The 21,231-nt window shown below is 34.4% G+C and overlaps 1 protein-coding gene across 6 annotated transcripts in view; it reads right to left on the minus strand.

Moving 5' to 3' along the window:
* The window catches only part of LOC109059819 (RNA binding protein fox-1 homolog 3-like), a 258,292-nt gene that overhangs the window by 168,755 nt on the left and 68,306 nt on the right, over positions 1-21,231 (minus strand). Inside the window, exon 1 of one of the 6 annotated variants that reach the window (XM_042734544.1) lies at positions 1,710-1,862. The exons of 4 other annotated variants lie outside the window; for them this stretch is intronic. In XM_042734544.1, the coding sequence (XP_042590478.1) occupies positions 1,710-1,846 (137 nt within the window). In that variant the 5' untranslated portion in view covers positions 1,847-1,862. Of the gene's footprint in view, positions 1-1,709; positions 1,863-21,231 lie in introns of those variants that run through there. One more of the 6 variants, XM_042734567.1, reaches the window with a different exon arrangement.

Consider the following 21,231-nt stretch of genomic DNA (forward strand, 5'->3'; position numbering starts at 1 on the left):
GCAGCGTACAGCGGCTCAGGGGGTTTAATCTCCTGTGACTGCTATAATGTACCTTTCTTTTGCATCCTGCTTTACTCTCCAAATTCTGAAGGCCTGTTTCAGCATCAACAACACCTCACAGGAGCGTGTGTGAAGAGTACATTAGCGGTTTAGTCAAAGCCCAAATGTTACAACACGACGAAGCGCCATCTGTGGTTGTGTTCAGAGAGAAATCACTGACACCCAACTGCTGAGGGAACTATAGCACCTCCATACTGGAAACATCAGAAATACTGTACTTGCTATCAGGTTTTAAAACAAGGAAACACACACACACACACACACACACACACAAAAGATGAACCTCATGAAAACTTGTCAGGTCACATTTCACCCCTCAGATCAGATCAAGTAAATATTGTGTATAAATTCAGTATAATTAAAACTTTTTTCTTTAAAAAAATAAAAATAAATAAAACAAAATATTAAATAAATTAAACATAATTCTGTAATTTAAACAATATTCTTCCATTAAAATAAAATTAGAAAATTAAAAGAAAAGAAAAAAAAAGACTATCGTTTATAAATTCTATTGATTTTTATTTTTTCCCCCATAGTAATAAGAATGAGAATTTATCGGCATTATGAACAATTTGGGGGGGGGGGGGGGGGGGGGGGGGCAAATGTGCTTAATACACACACAAAAAAAATATTATCTTGATACCAAAGTAGGGTTCATTCTGTTGCTGCAAAAAATAATTTATTGTTTTTGTGTTTTAATTATATCTTACAATGTATCTTTCAGGAGTTTAACCCTTAAATAAATAATAATAATAATAAAAAAAAAAACATTTAATTTGAATTTTCTTGACCTAAAAGATATAATTTAGCCACAAAAAGAGAATAAATCAATTTCAATTTCATGTAATACATATTTATATACCAGAAATAAAAACATTTAAAAATATAATGAGGTCCAGATGCGATATCCAAAATGAAACAGAAACTGAAATTAAACAGATGAGCACAGGTCAGCAACATTTCACTATTTATCAAGTCAACATAATATTCATTAGTTGTATTTACAGGGTTAAAATCCTCTTCAGGACCATCAAACCGAGCACTGAGCATCACTTCAGATGGTTAAACAGTTTAGTAAAGCAAAAACACATCCATTCTCAACAAGTGCAGCTGCAGGACGAGTTACACACGGACATTTAATGCTTAAGTTCGCTTTAGAGGTTTGTTCAAATCACTAACACTGGCAAGAGCAATAGAACTAGTGATGCTGGATGCAACGAGCACCACTAATCAAAGACATGAGCATCAGTTCTGTCAATCATAAACTCATTATGTGAGTCAAACAGAAAAGCCTCATTAGGTGTCTGAAACAAGAGCGAGCAAACAAACAAACAGCAGTAAGTGTCATCCAGAAAGAGACTACTGAACTTTGAAGAGTCCAACTAATGGCCACAACACACACACACAACTCCTCCTCATCTTTAAATTCTCTGCAAACATCACCATCATTCATTATCTTTCCATTCAAAGCACTTTACTGGCATGATTTGCATACTATAATGCCAAATCATCAGTAACAGAAATATAAACAATGCAGAACGGAATCAAACTGAAGAGATCAGAAGCACTGATGCAGATTAAGAACAGTACAGTACAGAAACTCTCTAGCTGTTCATCTCTACAGACTGACGTGAATAGTGTATACTCACAGACGTACAGGATCCTGAGCGATCAGCACACATACGACTCCAGCTACGATCTGCCAGCTACACAAGAGAAACACCAGCGTGAGTGATGGAGCGAGAAAGAGAGAGAATGGGAGGAGAATACGGTCACACGCACACATCTGACAGCAGCTCTGATCGTCACACAGCGCTTCAGTAATGTCTGCACATACGTACAGCAACTCTGTGTGCACCAGAGGGGTTATATTAACATAGCAGATTATTTTTTTTTATTTTTTTTTAAATAAAAAATAAAAATATAAATGACATATGGAGGACAAAAACTATATATTTTGAAAGCACTGAACACGTAGTTATAATAATTTATATTTATAAATCCAAAATATATAAATGTAAATCAGAGGAGTGTGGCTGAAATTTGTCATGAAGAATCTTGCATAAATATTTAATGTAAGCATTATTGTACAGCTGTATATCCTGAAAAAAAAAAAAAAGTTATAAAAAACATAAATATATAGCTATTAATTCTGAAAAACTCTCTCTCTCTCTCTCTCTCTCTCTATACAGTATATATATATATATATATATATATATATATATATATATAGCCTGAATGCACTGTACTGTAAGTCACTTTGGATAAAAGCGTCTGCTAAATGCATAAATGTAATGTAAATGTAGATAAATCCTGAAAACATTATAAATCAAATGCATAGCTATTAATGTTTAAAAAAGTTATAAAAAATCCTGAATATATAGGTATAAATCCTGAAAATAGATATAAAAATCCTAAATATATAGCAATTAATAAAAAAAAAAAGTCAGATCAAATCTTAAAAACAGCTACAAATCCTGAAAAAGTTTTAAATCATAAATGCATAGCTATAAATGCTTAAAAAAATGGTTATAAAAATCCTGAATATATAGGTATAAATCCTGAAAATAGTTATTTAAATCCTAAATATATACCTATTAATTAAAAAAAAAAAAAATGTTCGATCAAATCTTAAAACCGCTATAAATCCTGAAAAAGTTATACATCATAAATGCATAGCTATAAATGCTTAAAAAATACTTATAAAAATCCTGAATATATAGGTATGAATCCTGAAAGCATTGTTATAACAAATTAATTGCTTAAAATTATATTGCATAAATGTATTTCCTGAATATATACATAATTGGCTATAAAACCATGTAAAAATGTAAATCATACATACATTTCATTTTTTCATATTCACAATTTATGCAGTATTAATGTGTGCGCATATATTTATTTTATTTTATTTTTTAAAGAGATTTCCTACTGGTATTCACTCAGTTACAAGAGTTTGCGTTGTTGCTTTGATCATGTCCTCAGGAAAACCCTTCTTTCTCTCTACAAAACAATTAGGTGAAGGAACAATAACATGAGCACATAGCAGATGCACTGGTCTTTACATTCACAGAAGAGAGCGTCACCGGCTGCTGGATGCAATCATCCATACGTCTCTCTGAACACTCGCTGTGTTTAGATGACTTCTGACTATCGGCATGAAGTCAAACCCACTAGCAGATTATTCTGATCCACAACCGCTCACTTAAGAACAGACCATCTGACTAATATGCAGTGACCAATCACAACTTCTGCATTTAGGCACGAGAAAATCGCCACCACAACAATCTCTGTGAAAAATCACCTGAGAAACAGCAGTGAAACATGACTGGAAGCCATTGACAGGCCCTGTGCATACAGTATTTTGTGTTTTAATATGTGCAATATCAACTTCAAGCTTATAAAACAAAAACCCTAGTACAGAAGAAATCAATTCTTTTATTCAGCAAGGATGCATTAAATTGATTAAAAGTGACAAATAAATGATGTTGTTCTTTTTCACTTTCTATTCATCTGCAAATCCTGAGAAATAAACTGTATCACAGTTTCCACAAAAAAAAAAAAAAAAAAAAAAAGTGAAGCAGTACAACAGTTTTCAAGATTGGTAATAAACAGAAATGTTTCTTGATCCGCAAATCAGCATATTAGAAAGATTTCTGAAGGATCATGTGACACTGAAGATCTCAGGAATCAATTACATTTTAACATACTGTACATCATAACAGAAAACAGATATTTTAAATCACAATAGTATGTGTACATTTTACAAGCTATACATACAGTACAACATCAATATATGGACACGTAAGTTATGAAATTATATTTTACACTTTGCATTTTGAAAGCTGTGGAAATGTACATTGTTTACATTTTGGATGTGCACACACTGTTACTATATAGTATAGTACTGATATGCATCATTCTCCTGGGATTCGCCTTTACACTGAGCAGACTGAACACCAAACACACACACACAATCTCTTCCCTAGTGTAACTCATTAGCAGTCTGGCACAGTGAAATCACAAAAGCTGAATAAACGGAGGGGAAGTTGTGAACGGCTTCGACGTTCAGTGTGAAATCCCTCAGGAGCAACGCGACTATCTGTCATTCATCCCGAGAGCGTTTCTGCAGGAAAACACATGCTGCTCTTATCCGCCATGGTACTGGAGACACACTGAGCACTAAACACAGCTTCATCATGACTAGAAAGTGCCAGAAAACGATTAGTGGACGAAGAATGATACCAAAACAAAAAGAGATTGACAACTACCATATTCAAAGTTCAAACAAACTACAAACTAAAACTACAACTACAAACTATGATATATCGGCCGATATTCTTTGTGTATATTATAGTACAGTACCAGTCAAAATTTTGGACATTGCCCATTCATGTGTCCAAACTTTTGACTGGTACTGTATATAGAACACAGTATATACAAATGATATATACATAAATAAATTTTTATATTATACATAAACACAAATTAACAAATCTGATAAAATTTGCACACCGATAAATCAGTCATGCTCTAATATAATACAGTATGTATTATCGCTGGACTTTTGATAGTACCTAGGATAGCAAAGTCCACTAAAGGAGGTAGAGCTTTTTCACATTTGGCTCCCAAACTCTGGAATAGCCTTCCTGATAATGTTCGGGGTTCAGACACACTCTCTCTGTTTAAATCTAGATTAAAAACTGGACTCTTTGGCCAAGCATTCAAATAATGCATCTCATATTTGGACTGCAGTTATATCTGATCAAATGCACATTATTATCTTTAACTTGGTTTAAACTAATTAAGTTTTACTTGGCTGGAACAGCAGCTACGCTAATTATGACTCTATGTTTTTCCACGGGATTTACACAAGCTCCAGTCTGGATCCAGAACACCTGAGAAGAGATGATGCCAACCCCTCAGAGGACCTCAGATGATGCTAACCCAGAGACAACATACAGAACTACCACATTTGTTGATTGCATAATTGCTGTTAATAGTGTTAATCGTCTGTTTGTTTACGTCTTTTATTGATTTTTCTGAACATTTCTGCCGTATGCACATAAACTGACAGTCACCACTGATAAGCTACTACTTAATATTGTAGAAACTTAATTTTCTGTAAAGTTGCTTTGCAGTGATTTGTATCGTAAAAAGCGCTATACAAATAAACTTGAATTGAATATATGGAAAAAAAATTTTTTAAACATACACTCAAAAATTTGGGGTCAGTTAGTATATATGTGTGTGTGTGTGTGTGTGTGTGTGTGTGTGTACACTGTGTTATCTTTGTTTTATTTCAGATAGAAATGATAAAAACCATTATTACTTTCATTTATTCTTTCACATGAAGAGTCTGGAAGTGTTTTAAGAAACACAAAGCCACAGAGACAATCTCTCAAACTTTCTAGACAAACTCACACATTCAACTAAAAGCAGGAGGAGACACGCAGGCTTTTTATCTGCTGATGTTCTACAGAACACTGAGATCTGAGCTTTACCGCGTTTCACCGCGGTAACTCTGCCAGAGGAAGAGTATTTTCTGGTGCATTTGGAGTTGACAAGCAAACACAGCTTCCACGACCTTTCTGTGATTTTTTCCAAAGGACTGGGTTCACTGGAAAAACAAAAGGGCATAAAAATACAGAAATCACAGAAGGACAATTGGTCTCATTCACTACACTCTTTAAAATAAAGGTTCCAAAAGAAGGTTTTCAGAACAATGCCACAGAAGACCCTTTATTTTGGTTCCTCAAAGAACCTTTCAGTGAACAGTTCTTAAAAGAACCATTTTTAAAACATTTCTAGCCAAGCGTAACTGCACATAAAATGTTGACAACATACTTTTTTTGTGACATGAGAAACTAGTTTCAATGTAGCTTTCCCAACACGGAGCACCACAGAGATGTAACCACCGCATGAGTGAAAGCACTCTCAGAAACATCTGCTCACGGTTTAATGTGCCGCTAATCAGGACGAGAGGCCGATCAGTCCACATCAGATCCCACACTGCCGAAATGTCCATCTTTTCCCTCTGCACACCAATCTACTGCAGTGGCAGTGTCTTCCAGCAATCGAAATAACGAGGGGTTTCCATAGTGACAGCAGAGAAGCGGGAATCTGTTCTGAAGCCTGTTCTCCAGGGGTCCCCGGGGAGCCCATAGCTCTACATCTTTCTCTTTCACAATCTCTCTCCTCCTCTTTCTCTGGAGCAGTGTGTGCTTTAGTGTGTCAGGGGTAAGTCTGCGCGTTCAAAGCATCAACTCAAACTCACAAAAGTTTGGCATCATAACAGTACCGAAGTAACCACGAGCAAAGGTTCGGCATGACTACCTCTGAACGGGTTTCTCTCTCCTGACCTCCCGGTCTCGTTCAGTCGCTCCCCATCTATTTTTTATTTCATCTATATTTGTCTTTTGAAAAGGCAAACATTCCTGCGAAACCTCGATGGAATTGAAAAAGGAAAACGGGTAAAGATAGAGCGATCAGACAGACCTTGACCATTCACCTGGATGAGGAAGGAAAACAGTGTTGCTGGAAGGTCACTGGTCAGACAGCCGGATCATAACATTTATAAAAAAAAATAAATAAAAAAACTCCTCTCAGGTCCACCCAGAACATTTACTGATGACTTATTTGAGTCAGAGTTTCTCATAAGCAATTATAATAGAAAAATCTAAATTTTGATACTTCAATGAAACAATTGAAAAACGTTTGAAAATATTGATGGGTATTTTGTGTAATTTTCCAATTAAATAGGCTACATTAAAAACCTTGAAAAGATAAAGTTGTTACAGAATCAACCTTGCATGAGGTTAAGACTTAAAGGAACACTCCACTTAAAAAAAAAAAAAACTCATTTTCCAACTCCCCTAGAGTTAAATAGTTGAGTTTTACCATTTTCGAATCCATTCAGCCGATCTCTGGGTCTGGCGGTAGCACTTTTAGCGTACGTATGTGTGGCACGGAGCTATCAAAATAGGGGCGAGACCCTTTTGGGGTAGGGGTGTGTTCATTTTGGTGATTTGAAATATCAACATTGGCTACCAGAAATCACTTACCCCACCTTTAATGCTTATATGGTCTATCTTGTCTATTGCAAAGGATTTCAAGGTTTCAAGGATTGAGATTTTTACTTGGAAAACAAATCAAAAAGATTTACCAAAAACTCATAAAGAAGTATTTTTGTCTGTGTTCTAATCCCTTTACTGTGGGAAAGTTTCTAAAGCATTAGATGCAACAGAGCAGATACTTTATCTGCACTGCACATTATCCATCAATGTTTTTCATATTGGGTAAATGACCATACATTTTCAGTTAAGACAACCTCTTCAGTCTCTTTCCCTTCATTACCTTCCATCTTCCACTCGCTCTCGGCTGTGCTTCCTGTCACAGATCGCCACAGGTGACCACTTCATTGATCGTGACACACACACCGTACAGGAAACAGCTGTCAGACCAGCCGAGAGACAGAAAAACAGACATATAGACTCAACGGCAGAGATATATTTAGCACACAAATCCTGCAAGCGGCCATGAAACAGAAGAGTGATGAACAAATGAAGACGAGTCTCATCACAGACACAACAGTCAGACACGTTACTCCATCCATTGACCTGAACACACAGACGTCAAGTCATTATGAATAATTTAAGACCATCCGACTCATATTTCAATAGTTTCAGCATTCTCACACACTCAGTCTCTGATTGTCCACATCAACAGAATGGCTTCCGCGTATGACAGATAACAGAAGTGAGAAAAAAAAAAGTGTGAAATATGGAAAATATTACAAAAACACATGGATTCTCTACAGGATGCCTTTATTCACCCCCCAGAGCCGTCTGTGGCACATTTTATTACTGATGCATGCACTTTATTTGACGACTTGTGGACTGTTCCACTGCAACACCCGCTGACTACAATGATAGAGCTTGGAATAGCCAGGATAATGTTTAATATAACTCTGACTGCATTCGTCTGAAAGCAGAAAGTCATATACACCTAGGATGCTTCGAGGGTGAGTAAAACACAAGCTAATTTTCATTTTTGGGTGAACTGACCCTTTAAGGTAAAGTTTACAGGTCATGTTCTGGAGTTCATACAAGTACACTCTGTTCTGTCAGTCCAGATCCCTGAAGGCAGTAAAGTTGAAGACTGCAGCGCAAACGTCTCATCATCATCATCATCCTCCCACCAGGAATCTGCGAGAGTTCACAGGTTAAATCTCACAGGAATTGAAACTCCAACACATTCCTGCCGTCGGTCTGCCACATGTCAACACCTGGAGCGTCAAGCGGCAGCAGCCGTCTCTGATGATTCACATAATTACACAGATGTGTGACAGACGGGACACTCCAACATTAGGCTACTCCATTACATTCACCGCTCAGAAGGCAATACCAGTGCAGTCAGAACTGGAAGGAAATGTGCTTCACTGTCATGAAAATAATGGCTACATCACAGCGCTCAACTTGACTTTCCATTTCAAGTGTGATGAATGAACCAGAAGAAATATCAACCATGGTTTCAACTACGTGTCTACTTTTTGACTGGTGTGATAGTTGTTTGTCCCAGACTCTGTGGCTCATGGCGAGAAAGGTTCAAATAAGATAAGTACAGCAAAGACTCTATATACAGAAAGTCTTAAATCTATAAGTAAATAAAACAAAATAATTAAATCAGGGGGTTTTAAAGGTGGAGCCTGGGTGTTTTCATGGTGAGAAAGGTTAAAATACTATAAAATGTACAATAAAAAAAATCTGTCTTAATAAAAAAAAAAAAAAAAACATGATGAAAAATGTCAATACAGACAAAAAAAAAAAAAATCTAAATGGGTCTAAAAATAGGCTTTAAGATGAACATCTTGAACAACATTATGCAACATTTCTGGGAGGTGATCGCACAATAAATCCACAAGCCGCAGCTAAAAATAAGCATTGGCATTGTGCAAATTCCATCCCTACAATAAAATTCACATACTGCACATTTCAACACACCTAAGAACAATTCAGAGCTGTATGTTTGCTTGCCATTCTCAACATACCGAGCACAACGATCAGGAAGTTTGCACTTGGATTCATGTGGAGGATGTTTTGTAAAGTGTGCATCTCTTTACTTGATAAAAAACATATTTATATCCAAGTCCTTTCTGCAAAGATTAAAAGCACCGCATTATCTCAGACGGCCTCGCTGCGCTCTTATCTTCTCCAGAGTCCTGCAGACGGATCTTTAGCGTCTGTGGACGACCTGTGCTTACTGACACATGAACACCAGAAGATCCAGGTCCCATCTGAGCTGGAAAAAACTCATTATGCTTTATCATGGAAACGCGCTGGTTATCTAAAAAAAATTGTGTGACACTGCCTGTTCAGAGGATGAAGAGATAAAAGTGTTTTCACATCGCCAAACAGAAAACGCATTCACTCGTGCTTCAGCTTCAAGCTGGACTATAAATCGCTGCTTCCGGCACCAGGAATACAGGCATTATTTAATCTAGACAATATATTTCTGATTAAAAATAGAAGAAACAACTGCAACAAATCTTCAGAGGGTTTTAAACAACAGCTGCAGTATATAAGAACTGATTTTACAGCATTATAAAACAAACAGCAGAAGGTTGTGTGCTGCTGCTTCTCACACACACACACACACCAACCTCCACAGCCTCTTCTGTGCATCTCTGACCGTTATGAGATAAACTACACATAATTTCGTAGGCCAGTGGTTCTCAAACTGTGGGCCTCACAAAACATTCACATTTCAACACAGCAGAATAAATTAATAATATAGTTTAATTTATTTATGTCTATTGGCTTATATGTTTTATTAGATTTCTTTAAATAGTTGTGTGTGCATATATATATATATATATATCTATTATCGATTGATTTAGTACTTTTATACTCACACTCATTTACACTGTAGCACACACACACACACAGTATATATTAGATGCTTAAGTAATATATTTCTAAAAATTATTTTTTTGAAGTTTTTTTTTAGAATTTTATTACATTTTTTATAAGTGCATATACCACTAAGAGCAAACATCATATATATATCATTTGAATAATGTAAAAAATAAAAAAATATATATAAAATTGTGTGCATTCAAGTTTACTACATAGTTTATGCAGTAAATGGGACTCAAAATGTAGGCCTATATAGCTGTGCATTTATTAAACTTTAATATTAGTCCTACAAAGCAATGTCTGTATTTTTGTTTATTCATGTAAATGTGAAGCACAAAATGCGAACCACTAAGGGCAAACATCATGTTATGACTTGATCCGTTCTGAACAATATCGATGAGAAACTGTTTGTCAGTGAATCAAGCCACACTAAAACTCTCCTCACAAATTTCTATTTCTCTCATAAAACAGAAAGCACAACAAACACAGCATAAAGCGGAAGCAGAATGAGCAATACAAACTCACCTGACAGCAATCACACACACCACGAACACCGATCACATGCCTTTATATCCTCCTGCCCTTCAAAATAAAAGCTCGTATTAACACAAAAAGGCCCTAAGGAACATTTACCAGACGACCGAAATAATGAGCAGCTCTATTGAGTTGAGTTGACTGATACCTCGGAATCGATTCCCAGCCCTTCATTTCTATGTTCCTCACAAGAACGTTTTATTTAGTTGCAACTAAGTTACAACTTAGCTTAGTTTCGACATAAAATGCTACATTACAACTTTGCACTACTAAATATTTTTGCATTGCACCATTAAAACTTTGGTTAAAAGTTTAATTTAAAACATTGTAACTGAATTAAATTATCTGAATCGGGCTACTTTGTTGCGGCAGGTTGTTTTTCATGTCCGCGGGTTGAAGCAACACCAATAACGTGATATTTAGCCCCTGGAATACGAATTTTACTATGGGAACCCCAGCAAAAAAAAAAAAAAAAAAAAAAAAAAAAAACCTGTGTATTTTACACCCCGAAATGCGATTTTTTTACCGGGGGTCCCCTCGAAACACGATTGGGTGGATTTTGTTTTGAAAACCTGGCAACCCTGCTGGAGAGCTCATAGGTTGAAGTGTCTCTGCTAGACTCCAGCCCTGCGTCTCAGTGTTCATACTATCCATCCTAAATAGTATGTGAGATTAGAATAAGTATGTTGAAAACAGTCCCCTGATTGTTGAAGTGTGGATCCGTGCACACTCTAATGGCTAATATTGGCCACAATCCATTGCGTTTTGGCAAAGGATTCATTTCAGAACTACAAACACTAATAAAAAAAGAGTTTAATAAGGTAGAATAAAAAAAAAAATCATCTACAACAACAATATGTGAACTTTTATAAACATCCGTTTGGCCATTTCCGTTTGAAATGAAATGTGGAGGATGTTCACTGTGACAAGATGATTGGCAGGCCAGTTTCCAGTGACAGGGTGTGTGTGTAACTCTGCAACAGAGCAGACTGTTAAAGACGCAGTTGTATGACGTAATAGTATATCCCAAAGCTTGCCTACTCTTCTACTACACACTCAAAAGTGTGTACTTTTTCTTCACCAAAAGAGTACATACTTAAAGGGCGTAATATAGGACGCAGCACAGTTCATCCCCGCCACAGCTGAATAAACGATAAAAATATCAGTTTACTCTGAGCGTTGAGGTTAACCGCCACCAGCCCCGCAGCCATGACAACCTCACCACGGTTACCGGTGAGGTATGTAAAATATTGTTCATTGTCATTACCGAATGGGCTCAAATTTAAAATATGCCATAATTTGAAGCTCAATAGCATTTGAACAAAATGACTCACTTTCATAAAACATACCGTAAAGTGTTCATCTTCGTGTCAACTAATGCACACACGGAATATTCATATTTTTCATAATTATTCAAATAAACTGTAAATCATATGTAAAATATTGCTATTTTTCATTTGAGCGTTAAATTAGTGTTTACGTCCATTTGGTAATGAAAAGTAGCAATATTTACATATGATTTACAGTTTTATTTTTATATTTAATCAAAAAATATAAAAGGTGTGCATTATAGTTGACACCTGGATGAACAGTTAACAGTTTGTTTTCATGACTGTTAGTCATTTCTCCTTGCATGCTATTGACGTTAGAGAAGTGTTATAAGTAAGTTTCGCATGTACACTTTAGAGACGTTCCCTAGATTTGCGAATATCGAACGTCCAACGTCAAGCCAACTTTATGCCAGTAAAAGACTGCACATCGAGAGAAATAAAAACAGCAGATGTGCATGGTAACAACTTCTTTAACTTGAGCAAACGCTGCTAATACACATATACATTTGTTAATAAAGTTAATAAAACGAAACCATGCATGTTTTAAATGCTAGTGAATAAAAGGAAGCGATCCACTCGCATGCATCTGCTCATCATGACAGTACCTGGATCAGTGAACTGCGTCTCGGGGCCGATGACGTCACTTCCAGGGAGGCATGTTGTACACGCCCCTGCCCCTTGACTCCACCCCCACGTCAAAACAGCGCCACAAAAGCGAGAGACGCGCAGAAAAAATGAAGCGCACAGGAAAAACCTGCAGCGCAAGCTCAAACTAGACTGACACGCAAAATAAAATCAGTGTTGCAAAAAAAAAATAATAGATATGACCATGGAAAATATGTATTGCAAAATCATTTTTTTTTTGCGCGGTATCATTTATGTTTTTGCAATTCTTTATTTTTGTTTGCAAAAAGCAAAATTATTTTCCTCAATACTTTAATTTTCGTTTGCAAAACTTTATTTTCTTTTGCAAAACTTTATTTTTTTGCGTATATATATGAAATTACTTTGACTCCATATTAATGTTCTTTTGAACTTTCATCAAAGAATGCAAGTTTCCACAAAAATATGAAGCAGCACGCCTGTTTTCAACAATGAACATTGATAAATGTCTGTTAAGCAGCAAATCAGCATATTAGTATGATTTCTGAAGGATCATAATGGAGTAATGCCATTAAAAAGCACCTCTGTCAAATATGGCTCCATTAAACATGCATTTATTTCATTCTTTGATTTTACAGCTTCACAGACCCAAATGCGTGTCCCAATGTCACCTTCAGACATCTTCTTGTCTCATTTATATTATCTGCCCTCTCTTCTGAGAGTCGCATCAAAGCAGAGTGATTGGAGGGGAAACACGAGTGAGTGCGGGCACGCGCGCGCTCACAACTCCGTCTTAACAAGCTAATTAAATCTGTTTTTTACAGCACTCCCTGCTTGTTTATTTGTGTACCGCCGGAGCAGCTGACATTACACACACCAAAGACTCGTCTGAACCTCTGAACTAGCCTCTTCCGCGGCATACGCTGTGCTTCTGCGTGACGGGGCTTCCTAATGATCACTGATCATAGAGATCTGGATTGCTCATGACCTCATAATAGTGAAGCTGCCGCTTTATTGGTAGGCTATTCCTTAGTATTCCCATACATTCTTCTGAATTAATAGGAAAATCGTACGATTTTGCAGATCTGGATTTTAATATCTAAAGAAGCTATCCGTACATTCTTACAACGTAATGTCCCGTAAATTTATATCACTAATTTCCCCTGCATATTAAAGTTAGCCTGCTTTCATATACATTACTGTAGCGAACATAAACATCAGAGAGACGAGATCCTCAAAATATGCATTCCAAATGACAAGATGCTCACGACATTTATTCGCCTTGTATTGTATTGACATTTACACACCTTAATTCGCCTTGTACAATTATTCACTGCTTTTGTTATAGCTAGTGTTTTTATTCGTACAGTAAAATGATTAATTGAACATATATACAGTAGGTGGACAACCAGAATGGGCAATACCGCCGCGGCGTTAAAAGCAAGTCAGTCGCGTGTTAAAATCATTTGCGAAACTACCGCCAGGTGGCGCAAAGGGACGGATTGCAAACTGACTGTAATTGTAAAATGTTGGTTTGTAAACGGAGATGAAAGGACAAAGTAAAACAACAATAACATTTTAATATAACATTGTAACATTCTTAATAACCATTAGAAAATTTACAGTGAGTTAATTTCAAAACGTGGGATAGTCTTAGGCTACAGTCTACGCATCAAAAATTAAAAGAAAGACCTTTACACAAAGACTCTTACTGGATGATATTGTTATTAAACAGTATATATATATGTATGTATATATATATATATATATATATATACTATATATATATATATATATATATATATATATATATACTATATATATTATTTATATATTTATATATACATACATAACATTGTACATAACATTTTAATGAGAGTCTGAGTTGCTTAATCAGGACATTACACTCTAAAAAATGTTGTGTTGTTTTAACACAGTTTTGGGTCAAATATGGACTATCCCAACTTTTGAGTTACAATTTTAATTTAAAAATTAAACAAAACTTCCTGGGTAAGTCCATATCTGACTCAAAGTTGGTCTGAAACAACCCAGCAATTTTTAAGAGTGTAAAAATATACACATCATAAGTTATTCAGAGAAATAGCGCTGACAACATACAGTATGGACTTAATGACTTGAAGCTTTATATCCAACATGATGCATGGTAAGCTTTGAATTTCAATACAATATAGAGAAATATAGCAACAGGTATTATTCTTTATATATACAAATCAATTTCAGACACTAATACCAGATATGTGTTCATGTTTAATATTATCCTGCATAATTAAATACATAACGAAATATGTGTTGGATCAGTTAGGCTACTTGTGTCAGCATGTGCACAGCAATTTCTTAACGATTTCAATGTATCATTATCCTGCCCGAAAAGACCATAAACATTGCAGATAGCATCTGAAGTAACAATTAATTTATATACACATAAAAACTAATCCTGTGTAACTGATACGCTTCAAATCGGGTGATTTTAGGTCAGTGTTTTGGCTGTCAGTCAGTGATGCCCTCTGCTGGTAAGACGGTGCTCGAACACTTCTGGAAAGCTAAGTGCTGTGAAACATCTACCACACAATGTATACTCTGTTTAATTAAACTACTAACACGTTACAGACTATTTGTATCATTTCGTTTTTACCCCAAGTCAGCTTAGCCTATAATGCTAGTCAAGGTTACCTGCGCCAACAAAGCCTTAATTTAGTTTTTCAATTTCTCCACACCTTCACTCTGACCTTTACAAGTAAACATGCTGTTTTTGCTGCTGTATCTTAAAGATTGCCATATATAAATGACCCCTGTTAAGTTTATTTGTCTAAACACCATGTGCTATAATTAATCAGTCTTGCGAATTCTAATTTCATAGCTAGGATCTTATGTATCTTGAATTCATGCACAATTAATAAAAGGTTATGTACATAGGTGAATAAATAGTGATATTTATCTTAATGTAACTTTTCTTCACACATCAAATCAAATCTTCATTGATAATGTCATTTCCTTGGTAACATAACATACTTTTAATTAAATCAATACAAATAAAACAGTCACAACTTTTACTAAAACTTTATTTGAAGGAAAATTGTTTGATGTGTTGTAAATGTTGCAACAACTGCGGGACAGTCGTTTTCAAACAATAAATACTGAAAAATGAAATAAAATGCAAAAATATATATTGAAATGATTTACATAACAATTTTGCTCATAAGTTTTATAAATGTAATAATATTCAACCCTCTGTGGCACAACTTTTTATTTTGGGGGGGAAAAAAATTCACCTTTTGGGAGCTTGGGGATCACTAATAATATATCCATCATAAAATTTGTCGCCACTGTGAGTGTGTGTCACTTTGTGTGTGTGTGTGTGTGTGTGTGTCACTGCATGTGTATAACTTTGTGTGTGTAACTGTGTGTGTGTGTGTGTGTGTGTGTGTGTGTGTGTGTGTGTGTGTGTAACTGTGTGTGTGTGTGTGTGTGTGTGTGTGTGTGTGTGTGTCACTGCATGTGTGTAACTGTGTGTAACTGTGTGTAACTGTGAGTGTCACTGCGTGTGTGTGTATATATATATATATATATATATATATATATATATATATATATACACATGAATGTCGAAGAAGCCCACATTAATAAAGTCTTCAACCATATTATATTTCAAGAGATCATGAAAAGCCATGTTTCCCATGATATGATCCTTTTATCTGGGGCCTTTCAAACAAACATGACTCAGAGATTTTCTGCACCATTGTTTGGTTTCTCATCCTCCTCCTGACACAGCGGGTGAGATTCATCCGGCTGAATCTATTTCCACAAAATTGGTCTGTTTCTGGACGAACGGGCCGTCCGCTCTCATCCTGTAATTTTGGGGAGTTTTGAGCGTCAGCCAGTTCTGTCCCGCTCAGCGTTTGCATAATTCATGACTCGGCTCATTATTCATGCGTGTATTTATTAGCACTCTGAGGTACAATTAGACTGGCTCTGATTCTTAATGTGCTTATCTGTGTAAAAACTGAAACTTAGCACAGAAATCAAACACAGAGCAATATCCTCTGACCAAAAAAAATGTAAGCCTCATTGCTGTTCATTGTTGATATTTTGCAACATCGAGATAAATAAATAAATAAATAAATAAATAAATAAATAAATAAATAAAAAGACCAAAAGAATTGATATCAATATTCATGTAATTATGGGTCATAAATGTTGTGAAACACTGATCTAAGTTACAATACCAAATCCAAACCAGTTATTAAAATAAGCATCAGTTTTGTTTCATAGCATTTCATATTGTTATTAATCTCAATCCATTAAAATAGGTAATGAAAATTCATAAAACCTTAAAAAATGTCTATATATAGGTAATTTATATATATATATATATATATATATATATATATATATATATATATATATATATATATATATATATATATATATATATATATACATATACATATATGTACATATGTATATATAAATTGGCAGGAGCGCGACTCTTTGGCCCCGTAACCAGAGTCCCGTGTCATTCGATGGTCATCAGAATACTAACAACACTCCTGATGTTCAGTGACGGGAGCATGAATATGGTGAAATCCTGCAGGCATTTTAATACAATATATGATGTACTTCTCGATTATGATCTCCAGATCCTCACTACTGTATATCATACAAATGAACAATAAAAGCCATATATCAAATATTATACTTTAAAATAATATGATATTATATGGTATTTTTAATGAACATTCATTCATTCATTTTTTAAAAGTTTCAATAAACCTTTCCATTTAAAAAAAAAAAAAAAAGATGTCTGACTATTAGTTCATATGTCAGGCTTTACAAAACGTGCAAACTTTTAATGAAGTAATGAATTAATTTTGATCAAATATTCAATAAACTGTTCCATTTTAAAAAGTCACGCTGTACAAAACACACGCAAATTTGTATTTTATTTTATCTAGTTTTATTTTATTTTGTATCAAAAGGTTCAATAAACTGATTTTCCTGACTATTATTTCATATGCCAGGCTGTACCTGTAAACGATTTCATTCATTAATTCAAAAAGATAAATTAATCGTTCCATTAAAATTGTTTTTATTTTTTCTGTATATTTCAAATGTCAGATTTTACAGGGTTATCGTTTTGTTGCAGATGGGGCTGTTTATTCAGTTCAGCCCTGGATGTTATCTGTGTATAGTCTTCTTTAGTTTTAATGTAGAAGTGATATGTGATGGCATGACTGTTAACATCCATAACCGGCGGTGCATGATGATGCTATGAAGGTCCAGATCCTCTCTCTCTCTCTCTCTACTTCTCTCTCTCACACACAGACTCATTCTTCTTCTAACTCATAAACTTCATCATTCAAGCATCTTTTCCTCACAGGTTGTTGCATAATGCTGTCACCTCGAGGGAAAGAATATGTTTTTTTTTAGTGATTCGTTCGCAATCTGCCTGCCAATTGTCAATTAAAACCGCATATCTGTCCAGGGAGCTAAAACTCATTAGCTCACGGAGAAGAGAAAAGAAGCCAGAAACTTTCATGCCTGTGTCTAAATTAGACATGCAGATCATTAGATGAACTCAAACAAGTTTCGAGTTTGTCGGAGAAGAAATGAAAGACAATCTGATTAAACTCCTCCAACGAGAGACAGAAATGAGCAGCAAGAGAAACAGATACTGGATCCAGCTGCCTACTGTACTGTCTACATAGGGAGCTACATTCAAAGACAGCATCCTACTGACAGAGACCCTCATGAGTGACTGATTTGCATCAGTCTGCCTGGCAACAACTTCAATGTTTGTTATTAATCAGTTGATGGAAGCCATTGACTTTCATTGTACGGAAATAAATATTTGAAAGTCTATTGCTATCATCAACATTCTTCAAAATATCTTTTTTTGTGTTCAACAGAAGAAAGAAACTCAAACAGGTTTGGAATGACTTGAGGGAGAGTAAATTATGACAACATTTTAGTTTCTGTTCGAACTTAATTTAACTATATAACAAAAAACTTTATAAGACTATATGACTATATAAAAAAAATTGTAACTGAAATAAAACAAAATAAAATAAAACATGAAGAAATAAAGACATTTTAATTTTCATTTAATTTAATTTGATGTACTAAAATAACTAAAACTAAAACTGAAATAAATGTCAATAAAAACTATATAGACATTTTAAAAATAACTAATAAAAGTGACGAAAACACACAATAAAATGACTAAAACTTAAACTAAAATGAAAATAGAAAATACAAAGATAAAACAATTATCACAGCATCTCAATAATACAAAAATAAAGAAAATCTGACCCAGTGTTATTTTAGTATTATTTAGATACTATTTATTAATACTTTGAGTTGTTAGCTTTTATTTGGATATTTTGTTTTCAATTTAGTTTAAGTTTTAGTAATTTTGTTGTGTGTTTTAATAACCTTCCCTTCCCTTCCCTTCCCTTCCCTTCCCTTCCCTTCCCTTCCCTTCCCTTCCCTTCCCTTCCCTTCCCTTCGCTTCGCTTCGCTTCGCTTCGCTTCGCTTCGCTTCGCTTCGCTTCGCTTCCCTTCCCTTCCCTTCCCTTCCCTTCCTTCGCTTCGCTTCCCTTCCCTTCCCTTCCCTTCCCGGTGTGAGTGTGAAACCTGGATCCTTCTGCTGGGAAGCACATTTTCTGTATTATCGTGACTCTTGCATCAATTCGTGCAGGATGATCGAAGAGAACGCAAACCTATCAGCATCATTTATATATTCATATATTCACATCAGCCTTTACAACAGAAGGTTCAAATATGCTCTTCATTAACATTTGGGGAGGCTGGAGTAATTATGCTAATTTGCAAATGACCTCTATAGTATACTGATTGAAAAAAAAATAAAATAAACAAATATACAGAGTGTTTAAAGAGCTACAAAAACACAACCAGCAGTAATCACAATGTGTATTAATGGCCGTCTGGAAAACTTGATTCTGATTGGTCTATACATAGCCAAATATTCACATATAATGATGAATATGCATATGTAATTAACTGATTCCCTACATATCTGTGCTAGTTTTATGTCTCATGTAGCACTTCACACTCATCAAAAAAAGTAGGGCTTATAAATGCATGTATGTCTAAAAATAGTATGATTTAAAAATAAATAAATAAATATAATTTAATGTAATCAAATATAATATTCTACTTGTTTAATATTATTATAGTATTATTATAGTATATTAAAGTATGTGAAATTAATTTTTTTACTTTACTTAGCTTTTTTACATATTTCTTTTCAGTTGAGTTATATTTATTTATTGTATTTAAATGATATGTATTATATTATTATATATAATATAATATAATATTATATATTTTGATATGATAATACGATCAGTATTTTATTTAGCTATTTTTATTATTATTAATTTAATATTATTTATTTATTTATTTATTTATTTATTTATTTATTATTACAAATTATCTTTTTAATATTTATTATTTATTTAAATTATTTCATTATTTTATTTAATTACACATTTTATTAAATATTATACATTATACAGTATATCAACATGTAATATTTTATTTAACTGTTGTTGTTGTTTTTTTTGTTTTCAGGTTAATTATATTTTTTATTATATTTTTTATTTTATATAAATAATTTTTAATGATATAATTGTATATAATATAATTCTTAAATATTAGATTATTGTATTTAAATTATGTGTATATTTATTTATTTCTACTTGTAATAAATGGATGATGTTTCCAAAGTCAATGAACAATCCTATTAAATAATCAAATCTCAGTAGTAATAATTATGTTTTTTGCCAGATGACTCTTGGTTCTTCAGCAATCTCTTTAGAACTTGATTCACTTCACAAAGCCGACATGCTTGTGTTTGTTTACAAGCAAGACCCCCTCAGATGGACCCTGTCTTTAGTCCTGATAGCGGTTTCATCGATTTGATCATGTGACTCTAAAGACCCCCATCACACAGATGATTAACCAGTAGGATCAAACAGCTGCTCCAACAATAACAGCAAATCAATCCGGATGTTCAGTAAACACAAGAAACGGATTCTGGGCTGCTGGTTTATTCTGAAGATGAAAACTGGATGATTTTTGGCAATTTTTACCTTTTTGAGGCAAATTTTGTGAATCATACTTTTCATCTGACAAAATGATCTGTCTTGAACCACTGCACATGATCACTGACGGCTGATGCATACTGACTTGAACAAATTTAGAAATGTCTAAAATTATAAAGGACTAATTAACAGACATTCACAAATATTCATACTGTGATATGCAGCATAAATAAATAAATTTAACATTACAGACAACAAAGACAACTCTCTGCCTCGGCTTTATCTTAATTATTTTATATAACATGACAAGCAATCAAAGCAGCAAAAAAAAAAAAAAAAACTACATGACCAAGGTTTTACAAGAAAACATTCTCACATTACAGATCAAATTACAGCAGTGTGATTTACACTACATGATCACATAGAGTATATTAAATGTCCAGTCTTTCATTGTATCTATAAGAGGCTATAAGTATTGATTTTTCCCGCTCGGCTCTGATGAGGTAATGGCTTTTCGTGTAAATGTTTATAGTTCGATTCTAACGCAAACGTATGATGTTTTAACACCATCACTGATTTCAAGCTCTTTTATTGCTGGTCTCATGATTCTCATAGTCATTAGGAATTGACTGGATCATAAAAAAAACATGAAAACATTTAATCTTTGAGAACAACACTAATGAATCATTCTGAAAAAGA

Source organism: Cyprinus carpio, chromosome A3, assembly GCF_018340385.1.
Source record: "Cyprinus carpio isolate SPL01 chromosome A3, ASM1834038v1, whole genome shotgun sequence".
Taxonomy (NCBI): domain Eukaryota; kingdom Metazoa; phylum Chordata; class Actinopteri; order Cypriniformes; family Cyprinidae; genus Cyprinus; species Cyprinus carpio.